At 39.9% G+C, this 11,172-nt stretch overlaps 1 protein-coding gene across 1 annotated transcript in view; it reads right to left on the bottom strand.

The window, feature by feature from the left end:
• The window catches only part of LOC149130288 (uncharacterized), a 31,140-nt gene extending 20,643 nt beyond the window's left edge, over positions 1-10,497 (bottom strand). Inside the window, exons 1-2 of the mRNA XM_089345707.1 lie at positions 10,301-10,497; positions 7,385-8,469 (exon numbers count right to left, since the gene is read on the bottom strand). Of these exons, the coding sequence (XP_089201833.1) occupies positions 7,385-8,114 (730 nt within the window). The 5' untranslated portion in view covers positions 8,115-8,469; positions 10,301-10,497. The remainder of the gene's footprint in view (positions 1-7,384; positions 8,470-10,300) is intronic.
• Between the last annotated feature and the right edge of the window lie 675 nt (positions 10,498-11,172).

Raw genomic sequence — 11,172 nt, forward strand, 5'->3', positions numbered from 1 at the left:
TCTTTGATTATCTCCCTTGAAAACACGTTCATCATTTCCACATAACCTATAGTGTTGTTGCTGTTTCCAAAGTTTATTTTCGTTTGTCTATTAGTAATTTTACTCGCGTATCTATCTTAAAATGAGCTGCTTGGCGGAGGTCTTTGGAGGATGACAAGCCTTGACTATTGGGATCGACTCAAAAAGCTCGGGCTTTGCTCTCTCCACCGCCGCTGTGAGCTCTATATCATCTGTATGATGTGGAAAATATTCCATCAACATTGCCCGTCTTTAAAATTCGTTTGAGGCTTGGCTCCCATGCCATCCGTCCACTACAGAAATGTTCGTGTCGTATCACAACACTATGACAGAACTATTTCACCTCAGTTGGCCCTGCTCTCTTCAACATCGTGCCAGACACACATAAAGGAGGAAAGAGACTTCACGGCATTCAAACGATCATCCCTAGATGATTACCGCTATAGGAAAGTTGGTTATACATCATTAGATGTATACCTGACTTTCCTATATAAAATTAAGAATATATAACGGAACGCTGAACTCCAGACTATCAACTTAAACAACATTTATTCAGGTGGTAAATATATACATCTTTAGCTCTTGTTGTTACAGCTTCTGTGTGTGTGAGCATAGTTGTTGGGACGTTGGTATGTAGATGTAAGCGAGCTGTCGAGTGTAAGTCCGAAAGATGGAGAGTGACAGCTAAACACGTAAAGAGACTGTCTCCAGAGTTGGAATGTTGGAGACACTGCTTGACACGTCCATGCTCATGGCTGGCCGACCGAGAAAGAGAATGAATTAAGCGGGAAAGCTTGCTTGTTTAATTCCACGCATGCGCACGGCGTTACTACACCCCCATCAAATACCAGATATGTCTCTGAAAACAATAACCCTCTGTTGGAATGGGCTACGGTTCCCCAGAGCTGACTGTGTATCTCTTCCAGGTGGTGCTATTAAATTAGACATGGCCTGAGTCAACTTCGGCCGAAATTTATCGAAGTAATCTAATCCATGCTGTAATCTTTTAATCAAAGCATGACAACGTGGGTAGAGGCTGATATCTTAACATTTCTGATGGTCTGAAGTATACAAAAGTTATTAAAGATTTATATAGAACTACATTCAGGGTATGTCTATAAGCTATTGTGTTTAGACCTGGTTTCTGTCCTCAAACTGTTCCGTTTTGTAGATGCAATTTTTTTTTTTTTTTTGATAAAGCACTCTGAAATTAGAAATCTGCACCAATCTCGGTCCCTTGAGCATCGGATAATGGATTTTGAACTGTGTAAAGAAACTGATTGTGGTGGTCGTAGTTTTGACAGTGATTGTGGTGAAAGCAGAGACAGGGTTGACGATGACAACGGTCGAGATAAGAATGGGAGGAGGATAAAATAGTATTGGTGGTGTTATAATGGCGACAGGAGCGGTGTGATGTGTGATGCTGAGGTGATGGTGGTGGTTGTGGTGGTGAAAGTGACTGTCAAGGTAACCGTCATGATAACATTGATGGCGGTGTATGTGGTTGAAGTGGAAGCAATGACAATGCTGGTGGTTGTGGTGGTGGTAATAGTGGTAGGATAGTTGTTGTGGTGATTGTGATATGGTGGTAGTGGTGGTGGTGGCTGTGTGTGTATCACTCAAGTTTTAGGTAATTGTTGTTTCTGTTTAGTTGTATGGTGAAACTAGCTTGCTGTTGTCATTGATGCATTATAACTGCTTCAGATGATTCCTGTTTTTAAAGGGTTCTTTTTTTTTAAAATCATATGGCTGTGTGGTAAATAGCTTGCGTACCAACCACATGGTCCCGGGTTCATTCCCACTGCGTGGCATCTTGGGCAAGTGTCTTCTACTATAGCCTCGGGCCGACCAAAGCCTTGTGAGTGGATTTGGTAGACGGAAACTGAAAGAAGGTCGTCGTATATATATATGTGTGTGTGTGTTTGTGTGTCTGTGTTTCTCCCCCCAACATCGTTTGACAACCGATGTTTGTGTGTCTATGTCCCCGAAACTTAGCGGTTCGGCATAAAGAGACCGATAGAATAAGTACTAGGCTTCCAAAGAATAAGTCCTGGGGTCGATTTGCTCGGCTAAAGGCGGTGCTCCAGCATGGCCGCAGTCAAAAGACTGAAACAAGTAAAAGAGTAAAGAGTATGGCTGTGTTAATTTTTTTTCTTTTTTTACCCCCGCCAAGGAGGTCATGTTTTTGCCGGCGTTGGTTTGGGAAATTGGGCGGTTTTCAGTATGCGTGTATATGGGTGGAAATGAGCTGCTTGGCAGAGGCCAGCGCTCTCCGACTGCTTTTCTAGTTCATTCTGAATTTATTCCTTTATTTATTCAATATTTTCTCACTTCGAACCAAGAAGTATAACCTGCACACATGGTCAAACATGTGAAAACCGTCTGCCGCACATTCAGACGCACCCTTTTATTGTTCGTCCACCTTGAACCCAACTTTCCCAGACTATAAATAGTCGAAAGTGCTGAATATACTTTCTTTGAAGAAGGACAGGAAAGCTTTACGAGAGAACAAGACAGGAGACTAGTCTTTCATAAACAGGAGTATGCCTACGTACTTGCATGCGCACCAACATATGAGCGTATACATAGATATACTGGCACTCCGTCGCTTACGACGACGAGGGTTCCAGTTGATCCGATCAACGGAACAGCCTGCTCGTGAAATTAACGTGCAAGTGGCTGAGCACTCCACAGACACGTGTGCCCTTAACGTAGTTCTCGGGGATATTCAGCGTGACACAGTGTGACAAGGCTGACCCTTTGAATTACAGGTACAACAGAAACAGGAAGTAAGAGTGAGAGAAAGTTGTGGTGGAAGAGTACAGCAGAGTTCGCCACCATCCCCTGCCGGGGCCTCGTGGAGCTTTTAGGTGTTTTCGCTCAATGAACACTCACAACGCCCGGTCTGGGAATCGAAACCGCGAGTCCGCTGGCCTAACCACTGGGCCATTGCGCCTCCACATACATACGTACACTCACGCAAAAATTCACATACGTTCTTTCTCTCTCTCTCCTCCCACCGCTCTCTCGCCTCATTATATATTACTGTATGCTCCCCCTTTCTCTCTTAACTCATTCTCTCCCTTTCGACATGTATTGCTACGTCACTCCGCTTCTCTTAACCTCCCTCTTACCTCATACTCTCTCTCTCTCTCTCTCTCTCCCCTACTCATATATATTACTATATCATTCCGTCTCATTTATACTCTTACCTTATACTCTCTCGTTTTCCCTCCCTCCTACAACACACAACCGACATCTCCCACTTTGTCTCTTTTCTCTCAGCCCCTTACTCTATCGTTTACCTCACCCTCAACCTCAATTTCTCAATCTGTCTCTCTCCCCCTCCCTCCCTTTATGACTTTCTTCTCTTTGTCTCTCTACTCATACTGCTCCTCTATTTCTATTCATTTCTTTGTTTATTTCCTTATTTCTTTCTATCTTCCTTTAATTCTTACTTTCTGTCTTTCTTCTTCCTTTTCTTTCTTTCTTTCTCTCATTCTCTTTCCCATTTCTTTTCTTTCACTCTTTATGACAGAATAACCTCGCGTTTCCCCCCCCCCTCTTCTCTCTTCCTTCCTTTCTCCCACCCACCCATCCTCTCTCCCTCACGCAACCTATTCGGTTGGTTACTCTCTTTCACTTGTTTCAGTCATTTGACTGCGGCCATGCTGGAGCACCGCCTTTAGTCGAGCAAGTCCGCCCCAGGACTTAATCTTTAGAAGCCTAGTACTTATTCTATCGGTCTCTTTTTGCCGAACCGCTAAGTTACGGGGACGTGAACGCACCAGCATCGGTTGTCAAGCGATGCTGGGGGGACAAACAGACACATAAACACACATATATATATACATATATACGACGGGCTTCTTTCAGTTTCCGTCTACCAAATCTACTCACAAGGCTTTGGTCGGCCTGAGGGCTATAGTAGAAGACACTTGCCCAAGGTGCCACGCAGTGGGACTGAACCCAGAACCATGTGGTTGGCAAGCAAGCTAGTTACCACACAGCCACTCCTGCGCCTACGGTTACATAATTATTGCGGCTTTTTTACAACAAATTTTATTCAACAAAAACAACAACAACATGTACAAAAACATCTTTAAATGATTATTCTGGAGAATAGTCACCATCCACTTCAATTACTGCTTCCCATTTGCTTGGCAGACGATCAGACCGTCATTTAAAGATGCTTTTGTTAAATATTGTTATTATTGTTGTTGAAAAAAGGGCGCAACAATTACACACCAACCCAATAATTATCTTCCTTGCATAATTATTTCGGCCTTTGCTACAGACACAGACCTCTTTATTGTCTCGTATCGTTCGGGAAGCAGCAAGCAACGACCATCAAATTTGTAATGTATTTCATATAGAAATAGGAGACTTCACGAAGCGTCTATAAAATGTGTTGTCCAACAAGTGGTCTGGCAATATGCTAGAAATAACAGCTCAACACACTATATTTTGCATTGGTTTTCATGAAAGATTGAAGGACACTTTACGAAGCGTCTGAAGAAATCTTGCCCAACTAGTGGTCCTTATGTGATACTAGAAATAACAGTAATTTTTCAGATTAACACCCGCACGATCTTCACTAGGGTTTTAGGGTTAGGGTTGGGGAATTCCGTCCCTAACCGTAACCCTAAAACTAACCCTAACCCTGACCCTAACACCCTAGTGAAGATCGTGTGGGTGTTAATCTGAAAAATAACAGCCAAGAATCTTAAAGTTTTATAGGCGCAGGAGTGGCTGTGTGGTACGTAGCTTGCTCACCAACCATATGGTTCCGGGTTCAGTCCCACTGCGTGGCACCTTGGGCAAGTGTCTTCTACTATAGCCTCGGGCTGACCAAAGCCTTGTGAGTAGATTTGGTAGACGGAAACTGAAAGAAGACCGTCGTATATATGTGTGTATATATATATATATATATATATATATATATATATATATATATATATATGTGTGTGTGTGTGTGTGTGTGTGTGTGTGTGTGTTTGTCCCCCCCCCCCCCCACCATCGCTTGACAACTGATGGCGGTGTGTTTACGTCCCCGTAACTTAACGGTTCAGCAAAAGAGACCGATAGAATACGTACTAGGCTTCCAAAGAATAAGTCCTGGGGTCGATTTGCTCGACTAAAGGCGGTGCTCCAGCATGGCCGCAGTCAAAATGATTGAAACAAGTAAAAGAGTATAGTTAGAAAATACTTTCTCAACCCCTCCCATATTAATATATCGCCCCACCTCACACACTTTCTATAATATGTGTCTCTTACTACGCATGCATACACACATATAAACACATGTGTGTAGGTATATTTTGTTCCATCAAGAGCGCAGTTCGACTTGAACAGTTATTTTTTCAAAGCTATAATGGAAGTGACAAAGGAGAATATTCAGCATATTTTGAATTGTGAGTTTGATAAAGGCAACAACGCAAAGGAAAGTGCTAGGAATATTAATGCAGTATATGGGGATTGGACAATAAGCGTAAGCCAGTGTCAACCGGAAATTACAGCCTAGAAGACGCGCCTCATCCTGCAAGATCTACAAAGCTCGATGAGGACGTCCTGCAAACTGGCTGTTATTTCTAGCATGGCATGGATTCATTGGAGAATATTTTGACAGTTGTGTTACACTTTTCTATGAAAAAGAATGCAAATTTTGCTGCTATTTCTAGCATGAAGTGAGGCCACCTTTAGCACAGTGTTTCACAAATCATTCTTAAAGTGTCCTTCAATTTTATACAAAAATCAATACAAATTTTAGAACACTTGGGTGTTGTCTCTAAAATGGTGTAAGATCTCTTTCAAACAGTAATTTTGTGTGTATTTTGAGTGTCCTTCCATTTTATATGAAAAACAAGGCATATTTTAGCATTTGGTTTGTATTTCTAGCGTCGCATGAGACCACCTGGAGACCAAGTGAAATTCAGAGCACTTCACTGTTATTTCCTGCACAATGCCAGAACACCTAATGAACAGTATTTTTTGAGACATCATTCTAAACTGTCCTTCACATATTATATGGTAAACAACAAATCAAATTAAATTTATTGACAGAAGAGCACAATATGCTTGGCCATGTGTATCTTGGTAAACAGATGCCAAAGGAATGTGAGTGCCTTTGAAGTAAACAAATGAGTGAATCGATTCATAATTAAAAATAATTTATTCATTGGACTTCATTTGTCGTTGGTACACATAATTCTTCACTACATGCAAAATGTTGACAACTGCTACGAGTTGCTAGAAATAGAAACAGGGTACATCTGTGGAAATGATATGTCAGGAATGAATATGTTTGTGTGTGTGTGTGTGTTTGTGTACGTAGTTCATCTGATGCAGTAGTCTACCATGGAACTTTGAACATTACTCTGGGTCTATGCGAAGTACAGAGACATCTTTATGTCTCTGACATTACTGAGACAAGACATGTTGCCTCTGTTACAGATGTCAAGTAAAAGAAAGAGAGCATTCTATTTACTGTTCCGTTTTTATAAAAATTTCTTAGCTAAGCTAGGTCAGAGTAACAAAAGATATTTTATAGGTTATCTAGGCTGAACTGAATTTAACCTCACATGTTGAAGAAGTGGATAAGTTTATCAAAGTGGAACAGAGTTGACAAAGAATAGTGAGAAATCTACTCCCAAATGTTGTTTCTCTATTTTATGGAAATCATCATAATTTGGACACTTGAAAACCTATCTCTGCAAAGTTTAATTTAAAAAAAAACATTATTCAGAAACTATCAAGGCATCAGTCTTGTGTGGGGCACTAAACTACACTTATGCCTCATGATCTTCCTTTGTGATTTCTTCTGTTTTGTTCTTGGGGTCATTCTTTACATAAATATTTCCCTTTACAATATTCCTGAGTCTAAAAAATTAATATTGTAAGTTATTGTGTAACATAATGAGTGAACCATTTAAAATACAATAAACAATAAAATATGCTGTAATTACAGGATGCGATATTCAATAAAGAATAATATGTAGAGTTATCAGGAGGAGGAGGTTTGGTATAAGGGGTCCTTACATCATGGAAAGTAGATACATGAGTGGGAGGTGAATATTGAAAAGAAACAAGTCTCAACTACAGAAACTAACCTTCCTCGTATGAATATCTTTGTGTCTCGTTAAGTTACTATTCCGACAGAATGATTTACCACAAACATCACAGTGATATGGCTTCTCTCCTGTGTGGACACGTTTGTGTTTCTTTAAGGCATCACTTTGAGAAAATGATTTACCACAAACACCACAATTATATGGCTTCTCACCTGTATGAACACGCATATGTTTCTTCAAGGCATCACTTTTAGAGAATGATTTACCACAAATATCACAATGATATGGTTTCTTACCTGTATGAATACGTTTGTGTATTACCAAGGCACTATTTTCAGAGAATGATTTACCACAGATATCACAGTGATATGGCTTCTCTCCCGTATGAATACGTATGTGTTTTGTTAAGTTACTATTGTGATAGAATGATTTACCACAGATATCACAGTGATACAGTTTCTCTCCTGTGTGACTACGTTTGTGTGTAGTTAAGGCCCTATTTTGAGAGAATGTGTTACCACAAATATCACAGTGAAATGGCTTCTCTCCCGTATGAATAATTTTGTGTGTAGTTAATGCACTATTTTGAGTGAATGCTTTACCACAAATATCGCAATGATACGGTTTCTCTCCTGTATGAATACGTATGTGTGCTGTTAAATTATTACTTTCAGAGAATGATTTACCACAGACATCACAATGATGTGGCTTCTCTCCTGTGTGAGTACGTTTGTGTTTCTTTAAATCATTACTTTGAAAGAATGATTTACCACAGATATCACAGTGATATGGCTTCTCTCCTGTATGAATACGCTTGTGTTTTGCCAAGGCTCTATTCTCAGAGAATGATTTACCATAGATATCACAATGATATGCTTTCTCTCCTGTGTGAATACATTTGTGGGAATTTAGGTTACATTTGAGAGAGAAGACCTTTTTACAGATGTCACAGTCACAAGACAATTTTCTTTTCTCTTTCATTTGTTCAGAGGAAATCAATTCTTTAAGCTTCTCTCTCTTTTCCATTATTTTCTTCTCAAATCCCAGTTAAAATTTTTTTCTTGTTTTATTCTTATACTTAATTCCTTACAAATACTTCTGCTGTTGTATTTCAATCCAGTGTTGCCTTTTTCTAGCAGCAATTACATAAATTTATCCAAGTTTCATCAGCACAGAAGCTCCTCTTCTTCACACTCCAGTCAGTGTTGTTCACAAACTTGGCTAATAGTATTATTTCAGAGCAAATGTTTCACAGGAATTCTACGACAGAATTGCAGAAACAATGTCCTACTTCTGTTTTGTATAATATTTTCTTTAAGTCTTCATTAAAATGGTAAATACTGAGGCCGTTTCTTCTGTTAAATCAATGGCATCTGATGTTCTGAAATTATATGGAAACAACAGTGTAAGATACAGAGGCTATGTCAAAAATACAGATTCATTTCTGTTGAGATAAACTGTAAGAATAAGTATTTAACAGCTGAATATTTTAATTTATTAAAATCTCCATCACAGAATCTTGTGTGAAGCTTACATATCCACACATATCCATACAGTGTACATACACACACAAGCATCTACATATATAGATGTGTGTATATGTATATGTCTATGTATTTACACATATGACCGAGTCTGTGCATGTGTGTATTTACTTGCTGCGTACATGGATCTGTTCCTGCCTGTCTGGCTATTTACATGTATATATATACACAGAGGCACAGGCGTGGCTGTGTGGTAAGAAGCATGCTTCCCAACCACACGATACTGGTTTCAGTACCATAGTGTGGCACCTTGGGCATGTGACTTCTACTATAGCCTCGTGCCAACCAAAGCTTTGTGAATGGATTTGGTAGACAGAAACTGAAAGAAGCCCATCATATCTATAATATTCAAGACGAAAGATGTGTATGTATGTGTGATTGACCATTAGTTTGATCTCACGTAAAATCAATGTTTTTCAGCGGATTTCGTGTATTCTTGGAAAATATATGAAATATGTTCCACAGAAGGTTCTACACTCTTTAGATTTGTCATTTATGGAGCAATGGGGCATCTAGGATCAGAAGGACAGAAAAACCTTCTATAGAGGCTTTTGTGGACAAGGGTCGTAACAGTTTGCGAAGTAACGGTCAGAAATTTATTGTCTCCGTTATACTGGAAGAGGTGTGTGTGTGTGTGTGTGTGTGTGTGTGTGTATTGCCTCATTTTCAGAGAAACATCCCACAACACCCACAAACTCATACAATACATTGCAGATATTATTTATTTCTGTGGCTGGAAATGTACATTACATTTGATGTCAGCATAAAGTGAAAGTGAGAAAATTGACAGGGACGTGTGGATGTGTTGACGAGGGGTGTGAGACAGAAAGTATGTGTGTGTGTGTGTGTATGAGAGAGGAAGAAAGAGAGAGAGAGAGAGAAGATATGTGTTGCTGTGTGTGTGAGAGAGAGAAAATCTTACATTTTTTTAATTTGTTTTTCCTCGCATCTCTTTTGAATGAGTGTGAGTGATTCACTGAGAGAGAGTGTATCACTGTGTGTGTATGTGTGTGAGAGAGATAGCGAGAGAGCGTAAATCTTATTTGTGTACTTTTTCTCGAATCTTTTTGTAGTGTGTGTTTGACTGAAAGAGAGAGAGAGAAGGTGTCTTCTATGTGTGTGTGTGAGAGAGAGAGAGAGAGAGAGAGAGTGTGTGTGTGTGTGTGTTTCATCGGATGTAATTCCTGAGTAGTTTCTCCTACATACTCTACGCCACATTCATCGCAACTAATCCAATAAATTACATTTATAGAGTTACAACGAAAATAAAACGTAGATTTTCCATTTCCAAACTTGGCAACGATGGACAGTGTAGAAGGAAGCTTCCACAGAAAGAAACAAGACACCAAACCCACACAAATTGCAGACACCTCTCTTCCATAGCTAGAAATAGCAGCCAAATCCCGCACGAATCAAGGACATTTCTCATTCATAAATAGAAATAGCAGCCAAATCCCGCACAAATCAAGGACATTTCTCATTCATAAATAGAAATAACAGCCAAATCCCGCACAAATCAAGGACATCTCTCTTCCATGAATAGAAATAGCAGCCAAATCCCGCACAAATCAAGGACATTTCTCATTCATAAAACCTAGAAAAGAAACGAAACATTTTGGCGCCAAAAGTCTCCAGAATTAAAAACAGAATATTTTCATTAATACTTACGGAAATGTCTCATAAAGGATCGTGTTGTTTATATATGTGGGTATATGGCAATTGAGAAACGTATTTTAAGAATTCTAAATGGATTTATTATTATCAGCTGATTAAAAGAAATTCATTGAAAGGACATTGAACCGGAAGTCAACATTAATCAGGAATCACGTTTCAATGCGCATGCGTATATTCCATGCCTGAAATATTTGAAACAGTAATGTCTAATTATCTCCCTTTACGTATTATTATATTCTATTCTATTTCAGGCGCAATGGCCCAGTGGTTAGGGCAGTGGACTCGCGGTCATAGGATCGCGGTTTCGATTCCAAGACCGGGCGTTGTGAGTGTTTATTGAGCGAAAACACCTAAAGCTCCACGAGGCCCCCGGCAGGGGATGGTGGCGAACCCTGCTGTACTCTTTCACAACGACTTTCTCTCACTCTTTCTTCCTGTTTCTGTTGTGCCTGTAATTCAAAGGGTCAGCCTTGTCACACTCTGTGTCACGCTGAATCTCCCCGAGAACTACGTTAAGGGTACACGTGTCTGTGGAGTGCTCAGCCACTTGCACGTTAATTTCATGAGCAGGCTGTTCCGTTGATCGGATCAAGTGGAACACTCCACGTCGTAAGCGACGGAGTGCCAACAACAACAATTTTAGGCACAAGGCCCGAAATGTTGGAGGAGGGGATAGTATGCAACTGGTACTTAATTTATCGACCCCAAAAGGATGAAAGTCGATCTTTATGTATCGGAATATTGAGATCATTCAGTGTTTGTGTTGTCGTTTTCCAGATTTGCATTTCCAAAGGTATTCTTGGATAATTGTTGACAAGTTGTCTGTTGATTGTTAAATAATTGTTCCTTGCTTCACAGGCCGTTGC

The sequence above is a fragment of the Octopus bimaculoides genome, chromosome 29, assembly GCF_046866305.1.
Source record: "Octopus bimaculoides isolate indiv1 chromosome 29, ASM4686630v1, whole genome shotgun sequence".
NCBI classification, from domain to species: Eukaryota; Metazoa; Mollusca; class Cephalopoda; order Octopoda; family Octopodidae; genus Octopus; species Octopus bimaculoides.